Source organism: Diabrotica virgifera, chromosome 10 (genome assembly GCF_917563875.1).
Source record: "Diabrotica virgifera virgifera chromosome 10, PGI_DIABVI_V3a".
Classification (NCBI taxonomy): domain Eukaryota; kingdom Metazoa; phylum Arthropoda; class Insecta; order Coleoptera; family Chrysomelidae; genus Diabrotica; species Diabrotica virgifera.
The window spans coordinates 69714732-69732357 of record NC_065452.1 but is presented as its reverse complement, the minus strand read 5'-3'; the positions used below and the strand labels follow the sequence as shown (position 1 = coordinate 69732357).

The following is a 17626-nucleotide window of genomic DNA, read 5'->3' as shown; positions in this document are numbered from 1 at the left end:
TGGCTAAACAACACATTAAAATGTATAGATACTGGGCCAATCTATACATTTTAATGTGTTGTTTAGCAATTGCTCTTCTATGAAGGATTTATACCTATAGGACGATGCTCTGATGATGGCACGTGCTGTGCTGAAAGTACTTAGCTAATTAATACATTTTTTTACACACTATCAATTTTTTTGAGAACATACACCTGTTTGCCGGTTTGACATATACAGGGTATTTGGTAAATAATGGGCCATAGCTTAACCTCAGGTTCCTGAGGTTAAAATAGGCCGATTTAAGTTAACTTACCTTAGTACAAAGTTTATAATAACCGAGATACAGGGTGTCAAAGTTAAACTTTTTTTTATTTATTATTGAATATTTCCTGACAGGCATGAGATATCAACACGAAATTTGGTATGTGAAGTTTTTTTGGGACAAGAAAACTAAATTCCCTACCAAAAATTATGTGTTGCCTAGAGGGCGCCACATACGCCTTTCAGCACTCATTTAATACGTTCAATTTTTTTTATCCGTCACTCCGTATAATTTTGACATTAAAATTTTTATTCCCCTATTAGTTTTACTTAAAAAAGGTATACCTCTTTCATCTCCCTAAACTCAACCGTTTTCGAGATAAACGCATTTTAAATCTGCGGTGCAACATAATTTTTAGCATATCATTGTGGTTACACCAGAAAAATAACTTAAAACCATAAAATTATCCAAAAATGTATCGCAAAAAGTGGAATTTGCGATGAATTGACATAAATTTGAGAACTGGCACAATTATTATGGTTTTAAGTTATTTTTGGGGTGTAACTACAATGATATTATGCTAAAAATGATGGCGTATCGCAGATTTAAAAGGCGTTTATTTCGAAAACGATTGAGTTTAGGGAGATGAAAGAAGTATACCTTTTTTAAGTAAAACGAATAGGAGAATACAAATTTTAATGTCAAAATTATACAGAGTGGGGGATAAAAAAATTGAACGTAATAAATGAGTGCTGAAAGGCGTATGTGGCGCCCTCTGGGCAATTGATAATTTTTGGTAGGGAATTTAGTTTTCTCGACCCAAAAAACCCCCAAATACCAAATTTCATGTTGTTATCTCATACTTGTCAGGAAATATTCAATAATAAATAAAAAAAAGTTAAACTTTGACACCCTGTATCTCGGTTATTATAAACTTTGTACTAAGGTAAGTTAGCTTAAATCGGCCTAATTTAACCTCAGGTTCCTGAGGTCAAAGTTAAACTTTGACACCCTGTATCTCGGTTATTATAAACTTTGTACTAAAGTAAGTTAGCTTAAATCGGCCTATTTTAACATCAGGAACCTAAGGTTAAGCTATGGCCCATTCTTTTCCAAAAACCCTGTATAGTAAGAACTAAAAATGGATACCAAATGGGAGAAAAATTTAACATGTTAATGTCCCCACAAATGATAAATTGCATGATTATAACAACAAAAAATAATCATCCGGGGTACAGTTTACCATCAACCAAAAAGTAGTAGAACGTGTGCCAAAATACACGTACCTTGGCACTACATTAAATGAGCACTGGAACCACTCCCAAGAAATAAAAGCTAGAATAGAAAAAGCAAGGGCAGCGTTCATCCAAATGTCCAAGCTGTTCAAATCACACAATTTGAATTTTGAACTGAAACTCGGACTCCTCCGATGTTATATATTATATTCTCCATCTTATTATATTATGGAGTAGAGTCTTGGATTCTAACGGAAGCAATAACGAAGAAACTGGAAGCGTTTGAAATGTGGACGTAAAGAAGAATTCTTAATTAATTAATTATGTTGGGATATTGAAATTTAGAAAATTTAGTAGAATATAAAGAATTTACTTACGATAAGCGTTAGCTGTTACGGTTTTTCGATTATTTAGTCTATCTGTAGCAATAAGTTGTATGTCAGCGTTGCAACATGAGTCGCTGTATGTTCCTTTAACTTCTTCTTTGGTACCTGTGGTGAATCCTTCTTGAAAAATCAAGCCTTTTGGATTTGATGTTAATTGTAATAGACCTAGAGACAGAAGCAAAGTTGTACTATACACTTTAGTAAAAACTATTAAAAAAATTAATCGAAAACCTAAAACATAATAGAAAATACATACTTACATATTTATACACATTCTATAAGGATTTACATTACGGTAATTGAATCATAAGCCGGTTTAAAATCTATAAAGATCTGATGTATGTCTTGATTTTACAACACTTTTCAAGCATTTGTCTATACTAAAATCACAATAAAGATGCACTAGTATGTGTGTCTGTGTGCTATCGGATTTCTTGACTGTGGACTTATCCATTAGCCGAACTAAAATTACTCTTATGAAATATCTTTTATACTCTCATTGTATTTTTGAATATGAATGACCTATTTGATAATAATGATTTACAAATATAAGTACTTATCTATTTTAATGATAGCTTTTTTCCATTCTTTTTTTATTTATTTTTTTTTTAATTTTTGATGCACTAGTAATAAACAAACCAAGACACGTTTAACCCCTTTAGCGCCAATGGTGCGAAAACGCACCATTTTTTTGTAGAATTTTTTTTTGACAATTCGTTAATTTTTTTTTAAATCTTTGTATTTTTTAAGCAACCAGAAGATATCAGTGTAACTAAATTTAATTTTGTTTAATTTCCAAACTCATGTTTTCATCACAAACATATTTTCTAAATGTCCGACATTTTCAATCCTTCGACACAACTTTATTTTTACTGTAGTAATTTTATTGGCATAACACTTTTGTGGTCAAATAAATTAAAACATTATTTTTTTAACCTATTTGTACATCAATTGTTATAAAAATACAAAAAAAAATTTCTGAGTCATCAAATCTCGTGTTTGAAAAAAATGGTTCGATAACGAACCATTGGCGGAAGTCGACTTATAATCCTGTCTGATCAAGAATTTCAAGGTGACTCACAGGCAGTAATTTGTTGGGATATTTCTTTATTATGTGTAAAAGCACGTATCCACTATGCTTGCGCTCCGATCTCCTGCAACTGCTCCACATATTGGATACGTTTCGCGCTCCCGGACTGTGCAATTGTGCGCACTCTGTCTCGGCGCTCCAATCTGTGGCGGTTTATATGTAAGGGAGCGCATACGCGGAGCGCTATGTGCGCTCCGCCTCAACGGTCCAATAGGTGGCGGTTTATATGTAAAAGACCGCATGTTGTCTCGATGGGAGCAGTTGCAGGGAGCGCGGAGCGCAAGGGGTTTGTGAACATAGTGGATGATTGGCGCTACCGGACCGTGTAACACTGCGCGCTACGCCTCGGCCTTCCAATTTTTGTCGGTTTATATGTAGAGGAGCGCATACCATATCGATTTGAGCAGTTGCTGGGAGCGGGGAGCGCAAGACGTTCGTGAACATAGTGGATGGTTGGCGCTCCCGGACCATGCAACAGTGCGCGCTCCGCCTCGGTGGTCCAATATTACGAACATAGTAATAAAAAATAAAATTGTGTATGTATTTCAATTTTTATATCTTAGTCCCGCCAAAGGTTCGAAAACGAACCATTTTGTTGTTTTGATACCTGTCATTATCAAAGTGTAAAACAATTTTTTTACGAATGTTTAAGTTTATTTTACGTTTAGTTTACGGCGAGAAGTACGTATTACTTAGGTTAATTATGCAAGGGAAGATACAAGGGAAGAGAAACCCAGGACGACACAAAATATCCTGGCTAAGAAATTTGAGAGAGTGGTTCGGTTGCAGCTCATTAGAATTATTCAGAAGTGCGGCCAATAAAATTAAAATAGCGATGATGATTTCCAACCTCTGATAGGGGAAGGAACCTGAAGAAGAAGAAGTTTATTTTACTCTAGTTAATCAAATGTATTACATATTATTGCAGTATTTCTTTGCTTGGCGGTTAATGGGTTAATGTTACTTGGAGCACTCTTGAATCATGATTTACAGTGTATATGGATTGTAAATCCCAAATCATGATTTACAAAGTTTATACATTGTAAATCATGATTCGGGAGTGCTCCTAGTAAGATCAAACGTGTTTTGGTTTGTTTATTTCTAGTGCAGCTTTATTGTGATTTTAGTATAATGGTAAATATTTTATCAATAAATGTCGATCTTCCAAGCCTGAAGCTATACTAGTGGTAACCAACTATTTTTCGGCGCATGGAAGCAATAATAAATTATAATAATAAAAACCAATATTTTATACATATATGTAGTATTGATTATTAAAATTACTCTATAGTTCATACATGCTTATGTATGAGTCCTTGTGTCCTTTCTTATGTATTGGCAAGTATTGGTACAATAATAACAGAAAACGGAATCACCAAAAAATTTATAGAAGTAGAAATTGGAGTACGGCAAGGCGAATCTCTATCAACGTCACTATTTAATGTTGCTATAGAAGGAACAATCCCAAATCATGATTTCCAAAGTTTATACATTATAAATTATGATTCGGGAGTGCTCCTAGTAGCATTTAACGTGTCTTGGTTTATTTCTACTGCATCTTGAATGTAAATTTATTATAGAGCTCTATAAGAAATTCCTTTATAAAAATAGTTATACTGGGTGACACCTGTCAACAACGAATGAAAACTGCTCACCTAGATTAGAGCCCGTGAGAAGTACAAATAGGGGCTGGTCAAGACTGAGGCGGAAAGATGGTGTAGACCAAAACGCGAGGAAAATTAGAGCGTCAAACTGGTAACAGTTGGCAATGGACAGGAACGATTGGCGAAACAGACTAGGGAAGATTGAACTTCAGCTAGGGCTGATAAAATAATAATTTTAAATAAAATCAAAATTTAATACTTCTACAAAACTGAGTCAAGTATATTGATTCTTCTTCTTAAAGTGCCCTCTCCACAATGAAGGTTCGCTACTACAATTGCAAACTCTTCTCTGTCTTCAGCTGTTCTTATTAGCTGTCCAAAATTTAGCCCCGTCCATTGTCGGATGTTCTGAGCCACGATAGTATTTTCCTTCCTAGTCCTCCCGTTCCCTTGATATTTCCTTTCATTATAAGTTGAGCATATTGGTACTTATTATTTCTCAGTATGTGGCCTAGATTGATGTTTTCCTAACTTTCACTGTGTTGAAAAGTTGTCTTTCCTTGCCTATTCTATGCTATAGCACTTCTTCGTTTGAGGTATGCGATGTCCACTCTGATCTATTTACGGTTTATGTTTTAAGGGTCCATGTCCAACTGCATAGAGAAGAGTCGACCAGACGTAGCATTTTGATAAACGTAATCGAATTTCGAGTTTTATTCGAGAATCACAAAGTAGATTGATACTTAAGTATTAAATGAAAACTTTTAAAATCCAGAATACAGTCTAGTAAATTACGTCTTATTGACCATTATGAGTTAATGGAAATTGGTTAAATTAAATTTATAAATAATGATACTTTATAAAAAATTATTTACAGTTGTTTGCAACAGACCTTTATTTTTTCTTTCTCATTTTCTTCTTCTTTCTTTGGCCGATTACATTCACGAAACCCGTTTTAACTATTCATTTTGTAACTCTACTTACAAGATTGCAATTTTGTCAAGCTTCTTAGACTACAACGTTTTATTATGGTACGCCAGGGAAATAAGGCAAAAGTATACCATGTTCGGGACACTTGAGCAGCCAGGTTGCAAATTGGTTTCTTGGGTACTATCTGCCTAATACAATTTAAATACAAAAATGCCCGTCACAGTTTGGACGAGAAATTTAGTTATTAACAAATAAGGGTCAAAAGATGGTAGTTTTTCGTTTAAATCGGTACAGGTAAAAATAGGGCAATTAAATATCTTATTTATAATATTTTTCTTTTGGTAGATGAGCCTGGGTTTAAAACAGCGCTTTTTGAATTTTGGTCCGATCATTTGTTGCTTCGGATATTGCAAAATAAAACTAAAATTTCTAAAATAAAAAATTTGCTATAACTTTTGCGAAAATGAATTTAAGAATTTCATATTGCCGAAAAGTTTAGTCAAACAGTCCACACAATGCACAAAATTTTTTAAGACAATTCGTCAATTAGTTTAAATTTTATTCAATTTGTTTATCCCAAAGAGTTTTTTTTTTTTTTCGAAATGTTATTGTCCAGAAAATAATACATAATGATTATAGCAATTCTGTGAGAACATCATGAAAGAAGAATAGTCATATTTTCAGCGCATTTAAAAAATCATTAAAAAGCCATTTTTATCACTCCAAAAATATTTTACTAAAATATAGCCATTTTTGGCGTATAAACAATTTGAATAACTTCGTTAATATTGACTTTAGGCTAAAACTACAATAGGATTTGAGAAACTGGTATTTTTATACGAATTTTCAAAGAAAAATTTTTCGCCTAGGTTAATTACGGTCAAAGTTAGCCACATTTTTTATTTAATTGACGGCTACTTTGTTTATAATAATTAAGCAACCTAACTAGAGCCATTTTGAAACTGAAGGTATAGTTTATGTGTAAAAGTTTGAGTAAACTTTGAACCTCAACAGAGTGGTTAATAAAGTTTTAAAAATGGAGTCCTAACGGAATGGATTCGTGGTCAGTGGAGGGAAATTATTAAAATCCGTGCACTCAAAAAATGAAACTGATTCTTCAAACATATTATGCTGCGATTAATATCGCCGGAGCTTGTTGATGGACTTTGATCATAATTTTTGTAATTTGTATGTATTCGTAGTCTTATAGAGTACGTTATGTATACACATCCCCACCTAACACCTAAGACCTACCGAATATACATATATAATTTCATAAAAATCGGTCAAGCGGTCTCGGAGGAGTATGGAAACTAACACTGTGACAGGAGAATTTTATAGATGTAAATATATAGATGGCTATTAACAAATAGGGGTTTGTGATAGAAGAGTGAAAATTAAGGGTGGTATATTTTTTAATTCTACATCATATAACATTAAGGTAGATATGTCTAAAAAAATTAAAAAAAAATGTTAGGGAGGCAACCCCCCTTATAACTTATGGATATAAAAAATAGACTAAAACCTATTCTCCATCCTATAGGATATACGTATACCCTATTCCACGAATATACGCCTGTGTTGTATTATTCCGACAACGAATATTTTATTGTGCAAAATATGAATAACGAAAATAAATTGCAAATTACATTGCTGTTTAATGGAATAATTATTAGAGCCATTTACTTTCGTACTACTTATGTTGCACACTGAAATATTCGTTGTCGCGATAATCCAAAACAGGCGTATGTTGGTGGAATGAACCATATAAAATTTCATAAAAATCGGCCAAGCGGTTTCGGAGTAGTATGCTAACTAACACTGTTACAGGAGAATTTTATGTATATAGAAGGTAACTGTGAATTAAATAATAAAAGTGGCTAACTTTGACCCTAATTAACCTAGACAAAACGTTTTTTCTGAAAATTCGTGTAAAAATACCAGCTTTTGAAATCCCAAAGTAGATTTACACTATAGTCAATATTAACAAAGCTATTCAAATTGTTTATAAGCCAAAAATGGCTCTATTTTTGTAAAATGTTTTCGGGGTGATAAAAATGACTTTTTAATGATTTTTTTAAATGCGTTGCAAATATGACTATTCTTCATTCATGTTGTTTCCACAGAATTGCTATATCATTAATATTTTCTGAACAATAACATTGCGAAAAAAAGCTCTGCGATAAACAAATTGAATAAAAATTTAACTAATTGACGAATCGTCTTAAAATTTTTTTGTGCATTATACGGAATGTTTGACTCAACTTTTCATGCAATATGAAAGTCTTAAGGCCATTTTCGCAAAATTTATAGCACATATTTTATTTTTGAAATTTTAGTCTTATTTTTTAATTTTCGAAGCAAAAATGATCGGATCAAAATTCAAAAAGTGCCACTTTAAACCTTGGCTCACCTACTAAAAGAAGAATATTATAAAAAATATATTTAATTACCCTATTTTTACCTATAGCGATTTAAACGAAAAAACTGCCATGTTTGACCCTTATTTGTTAATAACGTAAGTTTCTCGTCCAAACTGTGACGGGCATTTTTGTATTTATAGTGTATTAGGTATATAGTACCCAAAAAATCCATTTGCAACCTGGCTGCTCAAGTGTCCCGACAAAAACCTTATTTCTCTGGACTATGGTTAGTGTTTGGAAATAGACTTGTTATCCGTAGTTTTACTTTCAAAATTGAGAGTCTCTGCGCCTATAAAGAAATGGCGTCAAAACATGGTATGGGATTTAAATTACATTTAAAAATTGTTTATTTTACTTATTATTTAAAAAGAAAATTCTATCACTAATATAACTCCGTTATAACTTTTATTAAAAACCGATTTACCGATTTTTTATTAAAAATATTTTTTAGACATGCAAGTTTGCTGTTACTATAACTTAAATATAAAAAACATTTAAAAATCTTTGGATACTCTACCTACAATAATTTCATTTAACACTATAAATTTATGTAGGTTGACTTATTTTTTATATAAGTAAATGTACTTATAACATTCATACATGACCTTAAAGGTCGTAATACAATAACAAGTAACTTGTTATCTATTTCTACGAGGATTGTTCAATAATTACGTGACCGGATAAAGAAAACGCAAGTGTTTCGAAAAAAATTTTTTTAGTATTAGTGTCCTCTGCGGTCCAAATGGACCAGTAAACATAATACATGTATGTGAAAAATCATTGATTTGGTCTAGAAATCTTATACAGGTATTTGAAGGTTCTAAATAGTCAATGGTATGAGGTAGCTCCCGTATGAAAAATTTTCCGATTCGTTTTCTTTACGGATTCCTGTCTAAAAATGGCCCCTTTAAACAAATCTAACATTTTTAAACAATTTTTTAAACAATTGCCTAAAAACACCTTGTTTGCCCCGGAAAATATTTTTTTATGCTTTTGGATCATACTAAATAAAAAAGGTCTCTTGTCATTTTTTTCAAGAGTAGATAGTTTTTGAGTTATAAAAGATTTAAAATCCAAAAAATGCGAAAATGCGATTTTTGAGGCTTGCAACCTCATATGTAAGTTATTATTTTTGGGGTTGTCGAGTGCCTAACTTGAGGTTTAAACATTCAGTTTCAAGATTCTGAACAGTAATTGAGGCGTATTTCAATTTAGGCCGTTGTTTTTTAATTGTGAATTATGCGCGTCCACACGATTCTTACCGCCGCCGCGGCGCGCTCCACTATACGGCGCATCTTTGTAGCACTTATACATATTATACGAAAAATTCCCAAAAAATACTTGACATTTATTAAAATTTTGTAATTTATTATTAACATAATTTTTTTTTGTAATTCATTTATATATTAAATTAATTATTGTCAATGTGCTAATTAAATGCGCCAATCATCACAATATAATAAGCGTATTGTTATATACTTATCCACTTATATACTTATGTATAATAAAATACTAGTGCGACAGAGACTCAGCATATAGTGCGGCGTGCCGCGGCGTGACGGCTTAAAAATTGAGTGGAGGCGCATAATTAACAATTAAAAACCAACGGTCTAAATTAAAATAAGTCCCGATCACTTTTCATAATCTTGAGATTTAAAATTTAAGCTTCAATTCGGACAACCTCAAAAATAATAATTTACATGAATTCTTAAGCCTCAAAAATGCGTATTTTCGCGTTTTTCAGATTTAAAGTGCTTGTAACTTGAAAATTATCAAAAATGATGAGACCTTTTCTGTTAAAATAACCCAAAAAATCTAAAAAAATATTTTCCGGAACAAAAAAGTTGTCCAAATTGTTTTCGAATTTATTTTAAAAAAGTGTCTAAAATATACAGGGTGTAACAAAAATACAGGTCATAAATTAATTCACATATTCTGAAACCAAAAATATATCGATTGAACCTAACTTACCTTAGTAGGTACAAATGTGCACATAAAAAAAAGTTAGAGCCCTTTGAAGTTACAAAATGAAAATCGATTTTTTCCAATATATCGAAAACTATTAGAGATTTTTTATTAAAAATGAACGTGTGGCATTATTATGGCAGGAGCATCTTATAAAAAAATTACAGTGAAATTTGTGAACCTCATAAAAATTTTATTGTGGTATTGTTCCCTTGAACCTTCAAACTTTTGTGTACGTTCCAATTAAATTATTATTGTGTTACCATTAGTCAAACACAATACTTAACTTTTTTGCCTACTTTTTGGATAAGCCCGTTTTTATCGAGGTATTTTGAATATTTGTCAAATCCTCCACACATTTGCATATGGTTAGTACGATTTTAGAAACCTGGTAATAAAAGGAAAATTTATTTATAATTTACATTTTTAGGTATATTTTGAAACATATAAAAAAGTAGCTTCTTCTTCTTCTTTTAGTATCATAACCCTGGATGGGTCTTTGCCTGTCTGGCTATGTCCTTCCATTCAGATCTCTCTTGGGCCCTTCTCCTCCATTGTCTTAAAAGTAGCTCCTCCATAAAAAAGTAGCTATATCGAAAAAATGCTAAGAGGCAAAAAAGTAGAGACCGACCGAATGTGATTTTTTTGGCCGAAGCCGAAGCCGATGCCGAAGTTCGGCCTGTAGGATACCTTCGGCCGAAGCCGAAGACGAAGCCGAAGGTGACTAAAAATATATTGTAAGTCGATTGTCGATGTTTTGCCATTAATATTTAGGTAGTCAAAATACCCGTAATCTTGAGTTTTAACAAATACCATAAAATTATTATAGTTTCTCAGAATTTTACTACGCCTACGTGAGAAATATTCAAATGAAGATCTTTGAGACATCTTGGCCTATTGTTAAAATTTATATCCTACCTAATTACCTGAAAGTTTGTAAAACATTTTAGTTTAGGTTATAAAATACATAGGGTGTAAATAATATTCAAATTATCAAAGACTCGCCGAAGCATATTGTTTAGATTATTTATATAGTATAGTATACTGACAGAGCATTTTATTATTCCACCTTCGGCGAAACCTTCGGCTTCGTTTTGGCCGAAGCCGAATGTTGGCCGAAGGTTTAAATATTGGCCGAAGGTGGCCGAAGCCGATGCCGAAGCCGATTAATCGGTCGGTCTCTACAAAAAAGTTTTAAAAACACTGGCTTATCGAAAAAATACTGAGAGGCAAAAAAGTTTTAAAAACACTGGCTTATCGAAAAAATACTGAGAGGCAAAAAGTTTTAAAAACATTGTGTTTAACTAATGGTACCACAATCATAATTTAATTGGAACGTACACAAAAGTTTGGGGGGATTAAGGGAACAAAACCCCATAAAATTTTTTTGGGGTGTACAAATTTCACTGTTATGTTTTTAAGATGTTCCTGCCAATAAAATGCCACATGTCTAGTTTCAATAAAAAATCTGTAATATTTTTCGATATATTGAAAAAAATCGCTTTTCATTTTGTCACTTCAAAGGGCTGTAACTTTTTTTATGTGCACATTTGTACTAAGGTAATTTAGGTTCACTCGATCTATTTTTGGTCCCAGAATATGTGATTCAATTTATGACCTGCATGTTTGTTACACTCTGTATATTTCGCTCGGTACCCCCCATATTTGTTTAAAAGGGACATTTTTGAACAGGAATCCGCAAAGAAACCGAATCAGAATAATTTTTGCACGACTCTGACTATAAAGGTATACTTATTAGGGGTAGCTGAAGCAAAATCCGTGAAGAGGTACAGCTGATTTGGCTTTGTTTTTTATTAAACAATCTTACTTACGTATTTTTTATGGGAAATAAGCCACAATTTTACTAAAAAATGAATTTATTAACGTTTCGAAGCCCAAATCGGGTTTCGTTGTCAAAATACAAAATACTATTAAAATAAACAAACATGTTGTTGCTAAGTAAAAAAAAATTCTTCTAATAATTTATTTAATCTGACTCATTTATATTGGCAATTCAGACGTATATTATACATTTTAAAGTAGAAGACTTTAAAATGATATCGCCAATATTTATGAGTTGCGTTCCTGGGACGACTTTACTAAAAGATAGTTCATTCGATTACATGAAATCAATCCCAACTCAAGAATATCCGTCGCAAAAAAATCATAGCATGTGATCTGTCTTTAAAAAGACAACCAAATGCAACGATGACAGTAAAATTCTCGCGTTAGAGATTCCATAGTAAATCACGAGGGAAAACCAGGAAAAAAACCTCGTGATACTATCCCGACATCGTAAGTATTTGGTCTTACATTTAATCTACCTTCAAAAAACTAATACCAAATTCTGGCTTTAATATGTTTAAATTATAAATAATATTAATATTACATAGATATACAATAAGTAATACTAAAATATAAAATTTGTACTAACTCGATATGTTATTGACTTACTAATCGTGGTATTTTCTTTCTATTGACTTCCTCTTTCAGTATGGGTAACCATATCCTACTGCATTCTACCGAGGAATTTGCGACACAAATAATCGTTTTCATTTTGATTCAATTCGATTCAATTTCTTTTCTTTTTCATACCTTACTCGGTTTAGAGTACAAAATGACCACGTTTCATTAAAGTAATCTGAGACGCATTATTGGAGTGTTCTCCTAGCGGCGCCGCTTGGTACTATTGTATCTCGGTTAACAGATTACTGACTCGTGGTCGAAATTATTTTCACTCATTTCGTCATTCCCCGTTAGAGGACAGTCTAACCACACTGCGCTGCAAATATTTTAATATATGCAGTTCTTCTTCGTTTCGTTATGGTTCAATTCAGTCTCCTTGCATAGCCTCTTTGAAAAAGGGTAGACCCCGAAACACGGTGTCAGAGGATGGCAAGAGACTCGAATTGAATCAAAACGAAAACGATTAATTTCTTTTCTTTTTCATACCTTACTCGGTTTAGAGTACAAAATGACCACGTTTCATTAAAGTAATCTGAGACGCATTATTGGAGTGTTCTCCTAGCGGCACCGCTTGGTACTATTGTATCTCGGTTAACAGATTACTGACTCGTGGTCGAAATTATTTTCACTCAAAATGAAAGTTGTATATCATAAAAAGTTCTTTAATTTTCAGAGTTTCCATATTAAAATATTAATATTAAATATTGACCGAAATAATAATTGCAAAAAACCCTATTTTTGCAATAATTTATAAATGTTAATAATTTTGTTTTTTTTTATTACGATATGTAATGTAACTTCTCACAATTATGACCCTTAATGAGTTATTAAAGTGTAGTAAATTTCAAACTACCAATCCAAATACACTTACTTCTCCAATAAATTAACGCACCATCTTAAAATTGGGACATTTTTGATGTCTCAAATTTCCTAAACCTGTGGTCCGATTTAAGTGATTTTTTAAAATGCTATAGCCTTATTCTTATTGAATAACGAATAGCGAAGAATATCGCTGTAATAATGTTGTTGCTAGACAGGTAAATGTCATTGTATACCGGGTGTAACAATCGTACTGTTTTTTTTTTCAAAGTTGAGGAACATCCTGTGGAATATTCTAGCATTTATAAAATATTAAAATTAAAACTCAATTGTAGCCTTAGCTTTCTTAAAGCCGGCCACTTACGGTACTGCGGTGTCGTTTGCCAAAATCGTCGATGATATTAATTCTGAAGTACTGCAGTAGACAGGACAGTCTCTCTGTAGTAAAATTGTAACGATTTTGTTGGATGCACGGTCACACACGATCAAAATTTTTGTCAATTAGTCGAATTCGACAAAATTGAACGACGCCGCAGTATCGTGAGTGGCCGGCTTAACATTTTGTTTTTTTATTCATTCAAAATATATATGTACTCTTATATTACAAATCGTCCCTATCATTTCCAACTATCGAATGTGAATGTGAAAAATCGGGTTTTTCATATTAGATACCTTGTCCTCGTATTATACGTGATACATCTTGTGGCAAATTCTCGTTATTGTAGCTTGATTAGGAGCGCGGGAAATATGCTGTTTAAACCATCGAATATGAACATTTTCCATTTGGTTGACTGCAAACTGACGAAAATGGTATATTCGATACTTTTGTTTTGTATAAATATAACTAAAAGGTATATTTTTGTACAACGCTAAATGTCGAATGTGTCACATTCGTTAGTTTGTGTTGTAATTTATAACAGTTATTCAATAATTATAATCTGAAGAACAAAATGCACGTGTTTACAATTTGTGCGAATTTTGTTTCAGTATCGCTTCCAAGAAATTCTTGTGAGGCAGTTTATGATTTCATTTTAACAGATTTTCATTATTTTGATTATACAGGTATTCGCTATTATACATTCGCTACTTTGAAACATCGGACCGAAACAAATCTTTGATTAATACAAAAAGCAAAGTAACGAATGTGCTTTTTTGGAAAGAAAAAAATGATAAGGAGTTCAAATTTATTATCAATCTAACAAGGATTAAACATTACATACAAAAAATATAAAACATTTTCCCAATTGTCAATGCGCTGATTTAGGAGTCTCTAAAAAAGAGTTATTTTGCTCTCCTGAAAAGTACCACTTTCCACATTCCATAGTTGGAAATGGCAGGGACGAAACGAGGTATGCTATTTGGTCTTGATCAATATCATTCCAAATCTGGAGAGCTACTGTTTCTACCTTTTGTAAGGTTCTAGGAGGTGGCAAACGCTGTCGTAGTCTTCTGCCAATTATGTCCTACAAATTTTCGATCGGGTTATGATCTGGACTATGCGGTGGCCAATTCAAAGTCCGAAGATATACTTGTTGTAAATATTGGGTTACAGTTCGTGCAACGTGACGTCTTGCATTATCGTGCATTAGCAAAAAATTGTTATCAATATAAGGAGCTGATAGCATGGTAGCTAAGTGCATCGCTATGTAAGATCACTGCTTGAACACACTCATCGCGGGTCAAGTTCTTTGTAGCGCGCAGTGGCGGCTGGTCAGGGTCGGCAGTGCCGACCCACACATTTATGGACACATTATAGATTTTTTTAAATATATAAGTTAATCTAACAATAAAACACTGAAAACGTTTGTTTTCTATACTTCCACAAAATTTATTACAACTATGTGACTACAGCTGTTTCGGCAGAGTGCCTTTCTCAAGTGATATAGTTTACAATGTGTTTGCCTTTTTAAGTCTTTAACTGAAGAGGTTGAGGAGTGGGGAGCTGTTTGTCTCGAGTTGGTCATTCAGAATTATATCTGTATTTTTCAGTTTATTAATTTCCATAGATTCTAAAAAAGATAGCTTAAGGCCTTTATTTTGAATATGCAGAATTTGAAACTCTTCATTGAAAGAATGATTATGATCTAGAAGGTGAAGTGCGTATGTAGAAGTGTCCTATCCTACACAACACAAATTAGCAGCCTACCATAGCATGATATATAGACTGACAGAAATTCCCATGACAAAAAATAACTTCGAGATAAAACTAAACATCATTAAACAAATAGCAGTAAACAACGGCTATAACGAACAAACAGTTAACAAAATTTTAAACCAAAAACTCCATAAGAAAGCCCTGAAATTAGTGTATCCACCACCACAGAAAGAACCCAGTACCTTCTGCTCTCTCACATATACTGGCAAGATAACAACAAAAATAGCCAGATACATAAAAAAGAAAGGAATAACACCAGCTTTCAGAACTAACAACAACTTAAGCAAATATATTAAGAACAATAAAAGTCGAAAGAGAAAGCAACTACAGAGTGGTGTGTACAAACTAACTTGTGGTGACTGTCCGAAAACGTACATCGGTCAAACTGGCAGAACGTTTGACAAACGGATAGCAGAACACAAAAGGGCTTTCAACAATAGAAAAACAGACACTTCTACATACGCACTTCACCTTCTAAGATCAGAATCATTCTTTCAATGAAGAGTTTCAAATTCTGCATATTCAAAATAAAGGCCTTAAGCTATCTTTTTTTAGAATCTATGGAAATTAATAAACTGAAAAATCCAGATATAATTCTGAATGACCAACTCGAGACAAACAGCTCCCCACTCCTCAACCTCTTCAGTTAAAGATTTAAAAAGGCAAACACATTGTAAACTATATCACTTGAGAAAGGCACTCTGCCGAAACAGCTGTAGTCACATAGTTGTAATAAATTTTGTGGAAGTATAGAAAACAAATGTTTTCAGTGTTTTATTGGTAGATAAAATTAACTTCCATCAAGTAACGGTCGCATCCATCAATTATATAACATAATGAGAGTTGATGATACTCGTTTCTGTGAAATAAAAAAAATATCTGTGAGATAATACAGACTAAATTTTATTCATCGTTTTTAAAAGAATTCGATCGATCCGATACGTTAATCCCTGTGCGCTGTGCGTAAGAGACTTTTCAAATTAATGATCCTAGCCATGCACCCGATTGCGATTGTGTGAATTCTTATAAGGCCCGCTTCGGCAAGCCGTCCCCAGATTGACCATTTGCTTTTAATAAGAAGCTATGGTATATTAGCCGATAGGCAACCAATTATACATTCCCCGTATGTATTTGAATGGCAAGTACGGCAGATAAACAATCTGCCGAGCGGTGATCTGCAAACGTCAACAAGACACGTTACCTATAAACCAGGGCGCATCTGTAAAAATGTTAGTACATTAATTTGGACGTTGAGAGGTGACTCATATTTGTTTGCAGAAATTGCTTGAAAATAACTCATATAATAATATTTGAGTTATCCTCCCACTCAAAAAGGTCCGGAACATTGTTTAAATAATCAAAATGTCAAAAAATGAAGGAAAAATTCGATTTTTTTCTTCAGTTTTTGATTATAACTTTAAAAGTATTCATTTTCGAGAAAAGTTGCACTGACATAAAAGTTGCGTAATTAAATTTCCTACAATATAGGATTAGTTAAATTTTTTCAAAATTGTCACCCTTGTTGCAAAATAGCAATAATTGCGAAAAAATCATAAAAAAACAAGTATTCGCATTTTACGTTTTTCAACCGTTTATGCTACACTTAGGACCTTCATAATTTTACCCAGAAAATATCATATAATAAAACAATACTGTGAATTTCATTAAGATCGGTTCAATAGATTTTGCAAGATAAATTTTGCAATCCCTTTTTCACAAAAAATTCATTTTTTCAAAATTTTGCAGAACTGAAAATAAAACAGACAGCAAGTTGAATTTATTTTTACGTATAGAAGAATACTGTGCCTTTCTTCTATATGTAAAAAAAAATTCAACGTGCGATCTGCTTTATTGTCAGTACTGCAACATTTTGAAAAAATTAATTTTTTTTGCAAAAACTGGATTGCAAAATTAATTTTACAAAATCTATTGAATCGATCTTATTGAAATTTACAGTATTGTTTTATTATATCATAAAGGTTTTCTGGTTAAAATATGAAGGTCGTAAGTCTAGCATAAATGGTTGAAAAACGTAAAATGCGAATACTTGTTTTTTATGTTTTTCGCAATTATTGCTGTTTTGCAACATGGATGACACTTTTGAAAATTTTTAACTTATCCTATATTGTAGGAAATTTAATTACGCAACTTTTATGTCAGTGTAACTTTTCTCAGAAGTGAATACCTACTTCGAAAGTTAAAATCAAAAAACGAAGAAAAAAATCGAATTTTTCTTCATTTTTTGATTATTTAAACAATGTTCCGGACCTTTTTGAGTGGAAGGATAGCTCAATTGTTATTTCCAAAGA

At 32.5% G+C, this 17626-nt stretch overlaps 2 protein-coding genes across 2 annotated transcripts in view; one reads left to right on the top strand and one right to left on the bottom strand.

The window, feature by feature from the left end:
• The window catches only part of LOC114325118 (phospholipase DDHD2), a 323630-nt gene that overhangs the window by 67349 nt on the left and 238655 nt on the right, over positions 1-17626 (top strand). The gene's annotated exons all lie outside the window — the stretch shown is intronic.
• The window catches only part of LOC114325689 (uncharacterized), a 103654-nt gene that overhangs the window by 1276 nt on the left and 84752 nt on the right, over positions 1-17626 (bottom strand). The window contains exon 9 of the mRNA XM_028273824.2: positions 1857-2030. Within this exon, the coding sequence (XP_028129625.1) occupies positions 1857-2030 (174 nt within the window). The remainder of the gene's footprint in view (positions 1-1856; positions 2031-17626) is intronic.